The 17864-nt window shown below is 48.0% G+C and overlaps 1 protein-coding gene across 1 annotated transcript in view; it reads right to left on the bottom strand.

Annotated features, from left to right (window-relative positions):
- The window catches only part of YME1L1 (YME1 like 1 ATPase), a 42079-nt gene that overhangs the window by 19789 nt on the left and 4426 nt on the right, over positions 1-17864 (bottom strand). The window contains exons 2-8 of the mRNA XM_066585267.1: positions 11143-11274; positions 9842-10007; positions 8480-8572; positions 8181-8290; positions 6969-7119; positions 5695-5778; positions 945-1027 (exon numbers count right to left, since the gene is read on the bottom strand). Coding sequence (XP_066441364.1) covers positions 945-1027; positions 5695-5778; positions 6969-7119; positions 8181-8290; positions 8480-8572; positions 9842-10007; positions 11143-11274 — 819 coding nt within the window. The remainder of the gene's footprint in view (positions 1-944; positions 1028-5694; positions 5779-6968; positions 7120-8180; positions 8291-8479; positions 8573-9841; positions 10008-11142; positions 11275-17864) is intronic.

The following is a 17864-nucleotide window of genomic DNA, read 5'->3' as shown; positions in this document are numbered from 1 at the left end:
AATAATACTGCTACAGCAGCTTCCAGAACTGGAGAAGTTGGGAGCGGAGGTTACTGTGGACCCCGCAGCGATGAGGAGACTAAATGGAGCGCTGGTTCCATCCACTTTCAATGGGATTCCCGAGTACCCAAGCGGCGACCTGTTCGGGTATTTGTCACTCCCATTGAAATGAATGGAGTGCCAACCACGCATGCTCGCCCGACGCCACTTTCAAAGTGATGTCATTGCAAGGGGGAGAAACGACACCTGCAGTGACAAAGTGGGACACAGGAGTTCCGGTCCTCAGATTAGCAAACTATCCCCGATCCTGTGGATAGAGGATAATCTCTTTTAAGAGAGACTACTGTTTTGTTTTTTTCATTTTTATAGTTATCTGCCTCTGGATCACTTTTAACAACCTTGCAAAACCCCTTTAACTGCAGTCATAGCTAAGGGTTTTTCTGAATGGAGGAAAGATAAAAGTCTGATCGGTGAAACCCACACTGATCTTGAGAATGGAAATTTTATGTGCCCCTCATCTCCTCACTATGGGATTGCTGTACCCACCCGCAGTGCGGCGCCACTCCATTCATTTTCAATTGGGCTTCTGCAGAGGGCAGAGTAGCTGTACTCTGTCATTCCCGTTGGACCCATTGAAATGAATGGAGAAGCTCATGTGTGACCACTACTCTATTCAATCTCCTTCTCACTGCAGGGGGTACAGAGAGTTCACAGTGATAAGAGGGAGACTGGAACTCCCGTTCTCTGTATCGGTAGGGATCTGGGCAGCGAGACCCCTGCCGATCACACTCATCACCTATCCAATAGAGAAGTAATAAAAGTCAATTTTGGTACAACTTTTAATTCTTTTGAAATTCCTGATCCTCCCTGGACCGTAGTACGTCAATAACCATACAATGCCCTATAGTCCATTGATCAGTAGAACCCCCATTATTTGCACTCACCCCCTTCACGTGTTGAAATGTGACATTTTTCATCTGAATCGGATCCACAGCTGCATCAAGGCCGGATGTTGCTCTGAAACGAACTGCAAAAAATAAAACAGGTTGTAACTTAAAATGTAAGCTTTAATTTGGACTACAAAAGTTTTAACTTTTTTTTTCTTCCCTTTTTAAACATGTCTAAAGCACACGTCTTTACCTCATTTACTGAAATAAATCCCATGATGCCTCAGATTGTAAAGTGACACGATTTGGGGTGCATATCTTTATTTCCCCAAGAAGTGTTCCAGAACTGCTGCAGTGTTACAATCAGTGGGCTGTGACCCTGCCCGACAGGTCCACCATTACCAAACGAGTCGCCTCTTCCTGTGCCTAGGTGCACTACTTCATAGAATGGTAGAGTTGGAAGGGACCTCCAGGGTCATCGGGTCCAGCCCCCTGCTCAGTGCAGGATTCACTAAAATATCCCAGACAGATGTCTGTCCAGCCTTAAAAGACTTCCATTGAAAAACTCCTCACCTCCCGTGGTAACCTGTTCCACTCATTGATCCCCCTCACTGTCTAATATCTAATCTGTGTCTCCTCCATTTCAGTTTCATCCCATTGCTTCTAATCTTTCCTTGTGCAGATGAGAATAGGGCTGATCCCTCTGCACTGTGACAACCCTTCAGATATTTGTAGACAGCTATTAAGTCTCCACTCAGGCTTCTCTTCTGCAAGCTAAACATTCCCAGATCCTTTAACCGTTCCGCACAGGACATGATTTGCAGACCGCTCACCATCTTGGTAACTCTTCTCTGAACTTGCTCCAGTTTGTCTATGTCTTTTTTAAATTGGGGTGCCCAGAACTGGACTTCTCTTAATACATCCCAGAATTGTGTTTGCCTTTTTGGCTGCTGCATCACATTGTTGACTCATGTTCAGTCTATGATCTATTAGTATATCAAAGTTTTTTTTTTTACATGTGCTGCTTAGCCCAATTCCTCTCATTCTGGTTTTTTTTTTTTTCCTTCATTTTTCTTGCCCAGATGTAGGACTTTGCATTTCTCCTTGTTAAATACCATTCTGTTAGTCGCTGCCCACTGGTCAAGCTTTTCTAGATATTTTTGGTTCCTCTCCCTCTCTTCCCTGTTATCTATCCCTCCAGGCTTTATGTCATCGGCAAATTTGATCAGTTTCCCATCAATTCCCTCCTCCAGATCATTTATAAAAATGGTGAACACCACTGGGCCTAGGTCAGAGTCTTGTGGTACTCCACTTGATACATTCTTCCACTTTGAGTGATCGTACTCAATTAGTGGTCATAAATGGCTGCACATCCACCAGTTGCCTTGGCAATCCCATATTTGGTAATTATTTCAATAACGATGGCATGAGATACTTTGTCAAATGCTTTACTACAGTCAAGATATCTACTGTATTTTCCCAATAAACCGAATTGATGAATCTGTTATAGAAGGAAATTAGATTCGTTTCGCATGACTTGTTTGTTACAAAGCCATGCTGGCTCTGGTTAATTACTCCATTGTCATCCAAGTACTTGCATACATGCTGTTTAATAATTTGTTCAAAGATCTTTCCCAGTATAGAAGTCAGGCTCACAGGCCTGTAGTTTCCTGGATCCACCCTTCTCCAATTTTCTGGGACTTCTCCTGTTCTCCAGGAATTTTCAGAGATTATGGCGAGTGGTACAGCAATTACCTCAACTGCTTCCTTTAGTATCCTAGAATGTAATTCATCTGGACCTGGAGACTTGGATTCATGTAAGTTAGCTAAGTGTTTTGTCACATCTTTCTGCTTTTAGATATATACCGTATTCTTTTATTTCCCCAATAGCACAGAGAAGATCAGTTAAGGTCACATTTACTTTCTGAAAGAAAACAGATACAAAATAGGAAGATACCCTTGTTTTTGTCTTCAACCTCTTAGAAGATCAAATTGTCAGAAAGAGCGGATAAGAATTTGTGGGACACAAATGTCTGGATAGGTAAAATCTCCCATGATCACTATGTCGTACTTTTTTGGAGAGCTTGGCCATCTGATGCAGAAAGAGTTCCTCCATATCTTCTGCTTGTCCCGGCGGCCTATAGTAAATGCCTTCAATGGTGTCCTTTCTGTTGTTCTCTCCTTGTAGTCTCACCCAAACAGTTTCTACAGAACTCCCAGCTCTGAAGCTTGAATCTCTGTGGCGAGGAATGTTTTCCCGAACATACAACACAACACCTTCTTAGGTCTGTTTCTTATAAATAAGTTGTATCCTTCAAGCCTTGTATCCCAATCATGTGTATCATCCCACCAAGTTTCCGTGATGCCTATGACATCATATTTCTCTTCCTGTGTTAGGAGCCCCAATTCTCCTTGTTTCCCATGCTCTGTGCATCTGTGTAGAAACATGTTAGTTTGTGATCGAGGTCTCTTGCTCCTCTACTTTCCTTCTGATTTCTCCCCACTTCTAATAACAAGGTTCTCAATGGTGTTCATTAGCTGTATATTTTTGCCTGGCTTTTCACTTCCCTTCTCATATTGTTCTAGTTTAAAGCTCTACTGGCAAATATGTGTTCCTGTCTTTGTAAGGTGCAACCCATCTCTAGCAAGCAATCCATCATATAGGTACTGCACTCCATGGTCTAGGAATCCAAATCCTTGCTGACGGCACCATCAACATAGCCGGTTGTTCACCTCTAGAATGCTGTTCCATCTCCTTATTCCATGGCCATCCATGTAGGAGGATGGATGAGAAGACCACCTGTGCTCCCAGTTACTTCCCTTTCCAATAAAAAAAACTACAGCTCGCCACGCAAAAAAATAAGCCTCATGACTGTCGACGGAAAAAAAAAAAAAGTTATGGCTTTTGAAAAGTGGAGAGGAAAAAAAAAAAACACCTAAATAGGATTGCGCCCTTAGGACCAAAATAGGCCACATCACTAAGGGTTTTCCTCTCTGGACAATTCTTCCAGATGTCCCAACAGTCTGAGGAGGGCTTTATCAGAGAAAATACTGTACAGGAGCAACTTCTCCCAAGCACCCAGGAGCAATTTGGTGATGAACAATGTATTTCCAGCATGATGGAGGGCCATGCCACAAGGTAAAAGCGGTAAAGACGAGACTCCAGGAACAAAACATCGACATTTTGGGTCCCTGGACAGAAAACTTGCCAGATCTCATCCCATTGAGACCCTGCGATCAATCCTGAAAAAACAGGCGGACAAACAAAGACACAGAACTTGTGATAAACTCCAAGCAGGGAATAGGAAGAATGGGCCGTCGTCAGGATTTGGCCCAGAAGCGGATATCATCATGTCAGGACAAACTGCAGAAGTTTTGGAAATAAGGGTAATTACTAACGATTGAGTCTTTGCCGAAACCTGACTTAATTCTTAAAAAAGTGTAAAAACTTATCACAAGCTTATAAAATTGTACATCAGTAACCATAGAAACATCTGACTAAAATATGTAAAAACATTAAAGCAGCAACCTGTGTGAAAGCCAAGATTTGTGTTAGTCTCAAAACTTTTGGCCACGACTATGTTTGTATAAAACATTAACCCTTTCCCATCCACTGTCTGACGTCTGAAGACATTATGATTTAAAGGGGTTGTCCCGCGGCAGCAAGTGGGTCTATACACTTCTGTATGGCCATATTAATGCACTTTGTAATGTACATTGTCATTAATTATGAGCCATACAGAAGTTATAAGAAGTTTTTCACTTACCTGTTCCGTTGCTAGCGTCCTCGTCTCCATGGTGCCGTCTAATTTTCAGCGTCTAATCGCCGGATTAGACGCGCTTGCGCAGTCCGGTCTTCTTGTTTTCTGAATGGGGCCGCTCGTGCCGGAGACCGGCTCCTGGTAGCTCTGCCCCGTCACGTGCCGATTCCAGCCAATCAGGAGGCTGGAATCGGCAATGGACCGCACAGAAGCCCTGCGGTCCACCGAGGGAGAAGATCCCGGCGGCAATCTTCAGCAGGTAAGTAAGAAGTCACCGGAGCGCGGGGATTCAGGTAAGCGCTGTGCGGTGTTCTTTTTTAACCCCTGCATCGGGGTTGTCTCGCGCCGAACCGGGGGGGGGGGGGAGGGGGGGGTTGAAAAAGAAAAAAAAAAAAAAACGTTTCGGCGCAGGACAACCCCTTTAAGGCTGTACAGCTCCGATGTTGGAAGACGTCCGTCGCGGTTCTCTTACTGCATATTGACAGCGCCTCTGCTGCCGGAACCTATCCAACGTGTCACCTCATGCAGTACTGGCTTTAGCCAGCATATAGCACCATTGTATAAAGGCAGAAAAAGAGTAAACCCTCTAGGAAAACCAGGATACAAATTGGATTGGAAAGGGTTAAAAGAGAAGAGAAGTTGGCTCTCCGGAAATTGTCATTCCGTAAACATTTGTTTTTCTCGTTAAATATTAATTCTGAAGCCTTTTTTCTTAGATTTCTGCATTCTTCCATTTCTCTATTCTTCTTTCTGGGAAGGTACATACATTGACAACTTGTCAATAGGATGTATCCCTATACAGGCCGACACTGGGAGCACGGATTGTACGGCGTCAAAGTATAGGGACATATCCATAGCTGCTAACACCTGGATGTCAAAGTATTCATACATTTCCAGGAGGAACAACAGAGGAACGGCAGAATTTAACAGTTCTAATAAAAGGGGTAACAGCATTGTTATTCCATGGGGAATACAAGTACAAAACATTTCAGCTAAAGCTCATAAAAGACAGAAAGCTAAAATACCAGCAAAGATCAGTATCTCACCTGACAGAAACGGAGTTTTCGCTATACCATAGATGCCAAGTAGTAACACCGCCAGGAGGATGTAACGGGTTCTTTTCAGAGATTCTAGCAAATTAGGGAAAAAAGAGGAACAATACAGCGATATTCAGACTTAATGTTGTAACTAAGAATAATAAGATGCAGATGTGACGAATGGTTACAAAATAAGACCGAAATCAGCTGCAAAATGAACCTTCAGGCGGCTCTCACCCACGGCGTCGATAAGACACGGCGTTTCAAATGCGTCGTTTTACAGCAAATCTGATTGGCGTTTAACGCAAGTCACAGTGACTGGCAGTGTTTTTTACCGCACCCCATCAACTTTCCCTAAGTATATGTTCAGACGACAGAATGTGATGTAGATTTCTTTGCATAGAGTCTGTCACGGCTAAAATCCGTAACAGAATCCACACATCCTTCTCCCCCTCCCCCGGCAGGGGTACTGTATACATTACGTGGCAAATTCCTATAGAAATTAATGGAATGGAGATTTGCAGCAGAATTTTAAACAGATTCCGCCTCAAATTCATGATAAAAATACGCTGTGCGAACATACCTTAAGGAAAAGTGGTTGCTCAACTCCTGCAGGCAATGTGTATAGGGTCCAAACACAATGTAAAACACTTCACTGGCATTTTCTAACCTTAGGCCTCATGTCCACGGGCCCGCAGATATGAGGCCAGAAAATAAATGATACTCACCTGTCTGGACACTGCGGGGCTCTCCTCCATGGCAGACGGAATTTCTTTCTTCTGCACGGGGAATGTATTCAGGACGCCTGCACCATGCAGTCTTTTTTATTTTTTTTAAACTACTTTCCTGCGACACAGACGCAATGACAGCTGTGTCTGTACCGTGGATCTGGACGGCTTCCATTGGCTTCAACGGAAGCTGCGGGAGCCATCAGTGCGGGAAAAAAAAGACTTATAAAAATGGAGCATGCTGCGGTTGTTTTCCTGCACGTGCGATCCGCACACCGGGAAAAGTGACGTCCGCAGGTATTTAATTACCTGCGGGTGCCCAATGATTCCCTACGGGCGCGGATCACACGTGTGGGAGACCCGCACGGTTTTTAAAATTACATTTTTGCCGTGGACATGAGGCCTTATAGTTAATGAAAGCTTTAGCCCCATATTACTGAGCAGCTTTTACAGTAAAAAATAAATAGATTTAAAAGATCCTAACACCCCCCACCCCCGTTAGGTCCTAAATTCATCTACCGTCAAGGAAGATTACAAAGCCTGCCATATCCATACCAGTGGTCCTCTGAGTGAGAGCTTGCGCTTTCAGGAAACCCTCTGCAAACCCGTTCTTAAAAGCGTCCTGCTGCCCTTCTGGAATATTCTTATTTTTAATAATCCTGTCCATGTTTTCTACGTCTGGAACTCGATCTCTCATCAAGAATCCCTAGAAAAAGAAAAAAAAAAAAAAACAGCTACACACATTTTCATAGGCAAAAAACTGATGAAACCGAGACAAACTGGGTAAGTTAAAGGGATTTTCCGACAATAAAGGGATTATCCGGAACTTGACTAATGATGACCTGTCCTCAGGGTAGGTCATCAATAGTTCATCAGCAGGGGGTCTGCTGCTTGGAATTTCCGCCGATCAGCTGTTCGCTGGGTCTGCCTCACATAATTCAATGGGTGCTGTGCCTGCAGTACCAACTCTGTCTGCTGCAGTACAGACAGTGCTATGCGCTTCCAACCAATAGGGCCTGGCAACAGCTGATCGGCAGGGATCCCAATCGGTGGGCCCTTGCTAATCAGCCATTGATAATCTACCTTACAAATAGATCATGAGTAGAAAAAGTCCCAAACAAGCCCTTTAAAGAAAAAAAAAATGCGGCTTAGGGCTCTGGAAAAAAAATAAAATAAAAAAGGAATACACACCAGTCAGATGTCCCCTAGGTCCATCACAGCTGCTGTCATATGTGTTCATTGTACATGCAAAGGGCTTAGCCAATCACAGGCTTCAGCGATCATGTGCCACTCATACCAGGGATTGCTTGATCGCTAGCATACTACACTGCACTACTTATATAGTCTAGTGCAATTCTGACAGGTTAATAACCAGACCCTGCTAAAGGCTGGTATGCCTGGCAGATTCAGAGGACTTGGCCAAGCTTCCAACTGCCATAGGAACCCATCGGCACTCTGGGATCGCATTACGGAGTGCTGATAGATGACAGGGGGAGCTACTTCCCCAATACTGACTGTGGCATCAAAGGGGTTAAACAGTTAAAGGGAGGTTTGGGGGGCTTTTTTTTCACTCCCAGCAGTTAATGCAGGATCCCAGGTGTCATTCGACAGCCAGAACCCAGCTGTTCCCAGCACAGAGTTTCCCGTGCCAGCCATAAGATTAGGCCGAAGAGATGCAAGTCTGGCCACTAAGGGGTTAATCTCGCACACAAACTGCTATCAAAAGTCCCTTACACTATATAAGGAGACTGTAATATTCATAAATACCTTCATGAATGATGGCGCAGCATTCTCCGCTGCAGCGATGCGCTCCGAGGTGGACTGCAGGCGTCTGTCTCTTGTTTTCACGGTCTTGAAGCCCCGAGACTGGATGTAACCTAAGAGCAAGTCACATTACAGCTACAGGCTTTAGATGACTGCGTCTTCCCTACATTACAGAGAATCCTACATCCGTTTCTGCGACGGCTGATAACACGGCGCCTACTAGGTGCAATTTTACAGTATATGTGATAATATCAAGAAAAACTGCAGCAAAATCAAGTCTAGAAAAACAGAAGTGATCTTACCGGGCCAACGCTGCAGGTCTGTGCCGACTTGTTTTAGTGGACTTGGCTGCTGCCCGGCAAAAGGTCGCAGAGCGCTGAAAGTAGTTGGATACCCTATAAAGGAATAAAGGGGAAAAGCAAAGTTAATAAAAGGTTGAAGACAGCATGATTGTGGCAAGTCAGGTGAGCCGTGTCCACCAGTATGCAGAGATCAAGCACAGCGATCCATGGACAGGGCTGCACTTCCAGCTCCGTTTTCACCAGAATTTACTGTTAAAAATTGTCACTAACCGTTTGTTAGTTTATACCAATACTATAATAAATAGCTATTTTTTGGATTCAGAGGTGCTGCTGCGGGGGCGCACACTTCCGCCTGCAGCAGCGCTGAGAAGAGCAGTAGTGGCGCTCAATAAGGACCAGAAGGAGGGTACGTATGTGGGTTTCAGGGTTGGCTCTATTAATACTGGGGCTACTGTGGGGCGGGGGGGGGGTCACTTACTACTGGGGTCGATACCACTGAGGACAGTGTGTGTGGTCACAATTACTACTGAGGGGGTCACTGTTACTACTGGGGTCGATATAGGAGACACTATTAGTAATAATGTTCCCGATATCAGCCCTAGTAGTAATAGTATTACCACTGAGGACACTGTGGGGAAGGGGGGGGGGGGGAGGGGGGGACACACAATTACTACTGATGCCACTGAGGGGGTCACTATTACTGAGGCCACTTTTCCTACTGGGGCTGATATAAGAGACACTAATTAGTGAGACTGCTCTGCATACGGCAGATTACCTCAAGCTGACTTACGGTATGTTTACACGGAGGCGAAAATGCTGCGGAATGTCCACAACAGATTTTTCTGCTGCAAATTCCGCAGCATTTGGCATCCTGTACCAGCGGCGGGGATTTTGACTGAAAAATCAGCCGCGTACCCGCAGCCGATTTCATGCTATGCGGCACTCCGCATCCCCTCCTCCATAGGCTTCATGCTGTTAGCACACCCCGGCTTCTGGTTCCCGGTTGCCTGATCCTGAGCGGCCACTACAGGCCACTGGGAAAGCAAGCAGAGAGCTCTAACAGCATGAAGCCTACGGAGGTAGTGAGGGGGCAGTGCCGCGTAGTATGAAATCAGCTGCAGGTACGCGGACGATGTCCAGTCACAATCTGCACCAATGGTAAGTATTTCGACTTTTGTGATTGCAGAAATGCTGTGGAATTTACTTCGTCTTTTTTTAAACAGCCCTGTACATTTTATATGGACGGAGGTAAAATCATATGTTGTGATAAGCCCCGCCCCTGACCACACCCCTCTGTCCCGCTTTGACTGGTCACCTTACAAAACCTGCAAAGTGCGTTACTGCGGTCCGGCCAGCACTCACCATGTTTGTTTTCAAAGAAAGACTCTGTGGATACGTGGGAGGTGTGCCAGCACGAGGGGCTTTCCTTCTCATCAGAAAAGAAGCCGGGAAGAAGCTTGTTCAGAAGTGCGTCGAGGTCCGCGGTCTTCAACTCAGACAAGCCCAGGTCCCTGAGGTTTACGGCAGGCTGAGGAAAGAAAATAAGGTTTATGTCCGAATTACACAGTGGCTACTGACGCCCCCTACTGACGATCAAGAAAACGTTTAAAGCTAAAAATATGCATACACTATGCCTCCCATTGATTTGTAGTGGGAATCTATTTCCCTATCTTGACGACACGGTTTTTTTCCCAACTCGTATTAAAAAAATCTGTGTTATGGAAAAAAAGGGATGTCATTTTTTTCCCTATTTATCCTTAGGACAGATTATCTGTAGTAGATAGGCAGGAGTCACTTGCCTAAGAACCCCAAACAGCTGTTTGCCAAAGGCAGCACACTCACACACACCGATACGATATTGGCAGAAAGCAGACAGCTCAGTTCTCACTCCAGTGGCCAGTCTTGGTATTGCAGTAAATCTCACTCATTTCAATGGGAACTCGGCCTGCAATACCAAGCCTGGCCAATGAAATAAGAACAGAGCTGTCCGTTTCATGCCGAAGTCAGCTCAGTGCACCGGCCCAGCAATCAGCTGTTCAGCAGGGGTCCTGGGTGACAGACCACCACTGATCTACTATTGATTACCGTCCCGATAACAGGCAAGCTATAGTTAACAGGACAACCCCTTTAATGCCACTTAAAATCTGAACATTGAGGTCTGCCTGCAATGAACCCCAAATATTAGGCTACTCCTGACATCGCAAACAGTAGTCCGGGAACATAAGAAGTGAGGAGATGTCTTGTAGGGTCTTCATAATGGAAAATTAAAAGGGTTCTCCATGACATTATTGATGATCCTTACAATAGGTCATCACTAGCGGATTGGACCTCCGCTGTTCACCTGATTGGCAGGCTGCTGTCAGTCCGGACAGCGCCGAAGGAAGGAAGAAAGGGCTCTTAATATTTTAGCTGCCCAGGTTGCTTTCACTGATACCAATGGGCTCTGTGCCTAAAAGGCCAACCTGAGAACAAGCAGAGGCGGACAGTGCTTGGCACCTCCATCATCTGCATTGAGTGGCCACATTCTCAGGAGCGCAATAAAAAAGTAGCTTGTTTCCCTGGCAATGAGCGGGGGGGGGGGGGGGGGGTGGTTCACATAGAATCACTACTCAACTTTATTCACCAAAGCAGCTGAGGACTTGGATCCGGAGAATGGTACGTACCTCGGCGCTGTAGGTTTCAGTGTCCGCGGACGCGTCACGCTGCAGAACCTGAACGGAGGGCGAGCTGGGAAAGTAGACTGCAGTTTTGGGAGAGTGGAAGGCAGTAATGAGATGGCTTAATGGTACCGTAACCTACGAAGAGAGAAACAAGCAGATATTAAAGGGAACAGGGCATCATAAAACGGCTTCTTGTAGAAATAGAGTTTCATGTTAAACACATAAAAAAAATTACCAAGTCTTTTTATATATATGTTTTAATTTTTTTTAAAAACCTAAAATCCTGCAGTCCTCACACTGACCACTAGGCCTAACAACAGTCTTGGCATAAGCCAAGCTTATGGAGTGAAGGTAGGTGACCATGGAGTCCAGGGGTATAAGTGTTATACTTACCTTCCCTGTCACCACTGCAGTGCATTACGTGGCGGACTACCTAGAAGCGCTATTCAATGCATTGCGGGGTGGCTTCCAGCACTCATACCGGGGGAGTGACGGGGAAGGGAAGTATAACACTTATGTCCACAGCTCACCTACATTCAGCCCACAGGTTTAGCTTATAGGGCTACAAGTAGGCGAGAGAGTCTCTGCGGCTCAGGCAAGATGGCCGCCTAAGTGCTATTCACTACTTGCCGCTACCTTCCAGCAGCTGAAGACGACCTCATAAAGGTCTACAGAAGAGGTCTACAGACCTCCATGTACCAGCAAGTAACACAGACAGGCGAAGGGGAGTAGTGCTTGGGTGAGCAGCGACCAACGGGGGGGCTCAGAAGAGAAACCCCTGCTAAGCAAAACTTTTGCCGTGTCGCTCCGACGTGTCAAAGGTTGGAAAAAAAGCCTAGTTACTCGTTAAAGGAGTTTATCAACACATGAAGTGGTGGCTTCCCCACGGATCCTGAGGCTATCTCCGGCAGAGAGCTGCCCCGTCCATACCAGCACCGATCATTCCTACCCGCGCGATCCCATCATACCAGCACTGATCATTCCTACCCGCACTGATCATTCCTACCCGCACGATCCCATCATACCAGCACTGATCATTCCTACCCGCACTGATCATTCCTACCCGCGCGATCCCATCATACCAACACTGATCATTCCTACCCACGTGATCCCATCAATCATACCAGCACTGATCATTCCTACCCGCACGATCCCATCATACCAACACTGATCATTCCTACCCGCGCGATCCCATCATACCAACACTGATCATTCCTACCCACGTGATCCCATCAATCATACCAGCACTGATCATTCCTACCCGCACGATCCCATCATACCAACACTGATCATTCCTACCCGCGCGATCCCATCATACCAACACTGATCATTCCTACCTGCGTGATCCCATCAATCATACCAGCACTGATCATTCCTACCCGCGCGAACCCATCATACCAGCACTGATCATTCCTACCCGCGCGATCCCATCATACCAACACTGATCATTCCTACCCGCGTGATCCCATCAATCATACCAGCACTGATCATTCCTACCCGCGCGATCCCATCATACCAGCACTGATCATTCCTACCCGCACGATCCCATCATACCAGCACTGATCATTCCTACCCGCACAATCTCATCAATCACACCAGCACTAATTCCTACCCGCGCGAACCCATCATACCAGCACCGATCATTCCTACCCGCGCGAACCCATCAATCACACCAGCACTGATCATTCCTACCCGCGTGATCTCATCAATCATACCAGCACTGATCATTCCTACCTGCGCGATCCCATCACACCAGCACTGATCATTCCTACCCGCGCGATCCCATCACACCAGCACTGATCATTTCTACCCGCGCGAACCCATCACACCAGCACTGATCATTCCTACCTGCGCGATCCCATCACACCAGCACTGATCATTCCTACCCGCGCGATCCCATCACACCAGCACTGATCATTCCTACCCGCGCGATCCCATCACACCAGCACTGATCATTCCTACCCGCGCGAACCCATCACACCAGCACTGATCATTCCTACCTGCGCGATCCCATCATACCAGCACTGATCATTCCTACCCGCGCGATCCCATCATACCAGCACTGATCATTCCTACCCGCGCGATCCCATCATACCAGCACTGATCATTCCTACCCGCACAATCTCATCAATCACACCAGCACTGATCATTCCTACCCGCGCGAACCCATCATACCAGCACCGATCATTCCTACCCGCACGATCCCATCAATCATACCAGCACTGATCATTCCTACCCGCACAATCTCATCAATCACACCAGCACTGATCATTCCTACCCGCGCGAACCCATCATACCAGCACCGATCATTCCTACCCACGTGATCCCATCAATCATACCAGCACTGATCATTCCTACCCGCACGATCCCATCATACCAACACTGATCATTCCTACCCGCGCGATCCCATCATACCAACACTGATCATTCCTACCCACGTGATCCCATCAATCATACCAGCACTGATCATTCCTACCCGCACGATCCCATCATACCAACACTGATCATTCCTACCCGCGCGATCCCATCATACCAACACTGATCATTCCTACCTGCGTGATCCCATCAATCATACCAGCACTGATCATTCCTACCCGCGCGAACCCATCATACCAGCACTGATCATTCCTACCCGCGCGATCCCATCATACCAACACTGATCATTCCTACCCGCGTGATCCCATCAATCATACCAGCACTGATCATTCCTACCCGCGCGAACCCATCATACCAACACTGATCATTCCTACCCGCGTGATCCCATCAATCATACCAGCACTGATCATTCCTACCCGCGCGAACCCATCATACCAGCACTGATCATTCCTACCCGCACGATCCCATCATACCAGCACTGATCATTCCTACCCGCACAATCTCATCAATCACACCAGCACTAATTCCTACCCGCGCGAACCCATCATACCAGCACCGATCATTCCTACCCGCGCGAACCCATCAATCACACCAGCACTGATCATTCCTACCCGCGTGATCTCATCAATCATACCAGCACTGATCATTCCTACCTGCGCGATCCCATCACACCAGCACTGATCATTCCTACCCGCGCGATCCCATCACACCAGCACTGATCATTCCTACCCGCGCGAACCCATCACACCAGCACTGATCATTCCTACCTGCGCGATCCCATCACACCAGCACTGATCATTCCTACCCGCGCGATCCCATCACACCAGCACTGATCATTCCTACCCGCGCGATCCCATCACACCAGCACTGATCATTCCTACCCGCGCGAACCCATCACACCAGCACTGATCATTCCTACCTGCGCGATCCCATCATACCAGCACTGATCATTCCTACCCGCGCGATCCCATCATACCAGCACTGATCATTCCTACCCGCGCGATCCCATCATACCAGCACTGATCATTCCTACTCGCACAATCTCATCAATCACACCAGCACTGATCATTCCTACCCGCGCGAACCCATCATACCAGCACCGATCATTCCTACCCGCACGATCCCATCAATCACACCAGCACTGATCATTCCTACCTGCGCGAACCCATCACACCAGCACTGATCATTCCTACCCGCGTGATCCCATCAATCACACCAGCACTGATCATTCCTACCTGCGCGAACCCATCACACCAGCACTGATCATTCCTACCTGCGCGATCCCATCATACCAGCACTGATCATTCCTACCCGCGCGAACCCATCATACCAACACTGATCATTCCTACCCGCACGATCCCATCAAGCATACCAGCACTGATCATTCCTACCCGCGCGAACCCATCATACCAGCACTGATCATTCCTACCCGCACGATCCCATCATACCAGCACTGATCATTCCTACCCGCACGATCCCATCATACCAGCACTGATCATTCCTACCCGCACGATCCCATCATACCAGCACTGATCATTCCTACCCGCACAATCTCATCAATCACACCAGCACTAATTCCTACCCGCGCGAACCCATCATACCAGCACCGATCATTCCTACCCGCGCGAACCCATCAATCACACCAGCACTGATCATTCCTACCTGCGCGATCCCATCACACCAGCACTGATCATTCCTACCCGCGCGAACCCATCACACCAGCACTGATCATTCCTACCTGCGCGATCCCATCATACCAGCACTGATCATTCCTACCCGCGCGATCCCATCATACCAGCACTGATCATTCCTACCCGCGCGATCCCATCATACCAGCACTGATCATTCCTACCCGCGCGATCCCATCATACCAGCACTGATCATTCCTACCCGCGCGATCCCATCATACCAGCACTGATCATTCCTACCCGCGCGAACCCATCATACCAGCACCGATCATTCCTACCCGCACGATCCCATCAATCACACCAGCACTGATCATTCCTACCTGCGCGAACCCATCACACCAGCACTGATCATTCCTACCTGCACGATCCCATCATACCAGCACTGATCATTCCTACCCGCGCGAACCCATCATACCAACACTGATCATTCCTACCCGCGTGATCCCATCAATCATACCAGCACTGATCATTCCTACCCGCGCGAACCCATCATACCAGCACTGATCATTCCTACCCGCACGATCCCATCATACCAACACTGATCATTCCTACCCGCACGATCCCATCATACCAGCACTGATCATTCCTACCCGCACGATCCCATCATACCAGCACTGATCATTCCTACCCGCACGATCCCATCATACCAGCACTGATCATTCCTACCCGCACGATCCCATCATACCAGCACTGATCATTCCTACCCGCACAATCTCATCAATCACACCAGCACTAATTCCTACCCGCGCGAACCCATCATACCAGCACCGATCATTCCTACCCGCGCGAACCCATCAATCACACCAGCACTGATCATTCCTACCTGCGCGATCCCATCACACCAGCACTGATCATTCCTACCCGCGCGAACCCATCACACCAGCACTGATCATTCCTACCTGCGCGATCCCATCATACCAGCACTGATCATTCCTACCCGCGCGATCCCATCATACCAGCACTGATCATTCCTACCCGCGCGATCCCATCATACCAGCACTGATCATTCCTACCCGCGCGATCCCATCATACCAGCACTGATCATTCCTACCCGCGCGATCCCATCATACCAGCACTGATCATTCCTACCCGCACGATCCCATCATACCAGCACTGATCATTCCTACCCGCACGATCCCATCATACCAGCACTGATCATTCCTACCCGCACGATCCCATCATACCAGCACTGATCATTCCTACCCGCACAATCTCATCAATCACACCAGCACTGATCATTCCTACCCGCGCGAACCCATCATACCAGCACCGATCATTCCTACCCGCACGATCCCATCAATCACACCAGCACTGATCATTCCTACCCGCGCGAACCCATCACACCAGCACTGATCATTCCTACCTGCGCGATCCCATCATACCAGCACTGATCATTCCTACCCGCACTGATCATTCCTACCCGCACGATCCCATCATACCAGCACTGATCATTCCTACCCGCACGATCCCATCATACCAGCACCGATCATTCCTACCCGCACGATCCCATCATACCAGCACCGATCATTCCTACCCGCACGATCCCATCATACCAGCACCGATCATTCCTAGCCGCACGATCCCATCATACCAGCACCGATCATTCCTAGCCGCACGATCCCATCATACCAGCACTGATCATTCCTACCCGCACGATCCCATCATACCAGCACTGATCATTCCTACCCGCACGATCCCATCATACCAGCACTGATCATTCCTACCCGCACGATCCCATCAATCACACCAGCACTGATCCCATCACACCAGCACCGATCATTCCTACCCGCGCGAACCCATCATACCAGCACCGATCATTCCTACCCGCACTATCCCATCATACCAGCACCGATCATTCCTACCCGCACGATCCCATCAATCACACCAGCACCGATCATTCCTACCCGCACGATCCCATCAATCACACCAGCACCGATCATTCCTAACCGCGCGATCCCATCACACCAGCACCGATCATTCCTACCCGCACGATCCCATCATACCAGCACCGATCATTCCTACCCGCACGATCCCATCATACCAGCACCGATCATTCCTACCCGCACGATCCCATCATACCAGCACTGATCATTCCTACCCGCACGATCCCATCATACCAGCACTGATCATTCCTACCCGCGCGATCCCATCACACCAGCGCTGATGATTCCTACCCGCACGAACCCATCATACCAGCACCGATCATTCCTACCCGCACGATCCCATCATACCAGCACCGATCATTCCTACCCGCACGATCCCATCAATCACACCAGCACTGATCATTCCTACCCGCACGATCCCATCAATCACACCAGCACTGATCATTCCTACCCGCACGATCCCATCATACCAGCACTGATCATTCCTACCCGCGCGAACCCATCAATCATACCAGCACTGATCATTCCTACCCGCGTGATCTCATCAATCATACAAGCACTGATCATTCCTAAACGTGTGATCCCATCAATCATACCAGCACTGATCATTCCTACCTGCGCGATCCCATCATACCAGCACAGATCATTCCTACCCGCGCGATCCCATCAATCATACCAGCACAGATCATTCCTACCCGCGCGATCCCATCAATCATACCAGCACTGATCATTCCTACCCGCACGATCCCATCATACCAACACTGATCATTCCTACCTG

Source organism: Eleutherodactylus coqui, chromosome 12 (genome assembly GCF_035609145.1).
Source record: "Eleutherodactylus coqui strain aEleCoq1 chromosome 12, aEleCoq1.hap1, whole genome shotgun sequence".
NCBI lineage: Eukaryota > Metazoa > Chordata > Amphibia > Anura > Eleutherodactylidae > Eleutherodactylus > Eleutherodactylus coqui.
The sequence above is the reverse complement of the archived record's forward strand: the minus strand, read 5'-3'. Positions and strand labels throughout refer to the sequence as shown.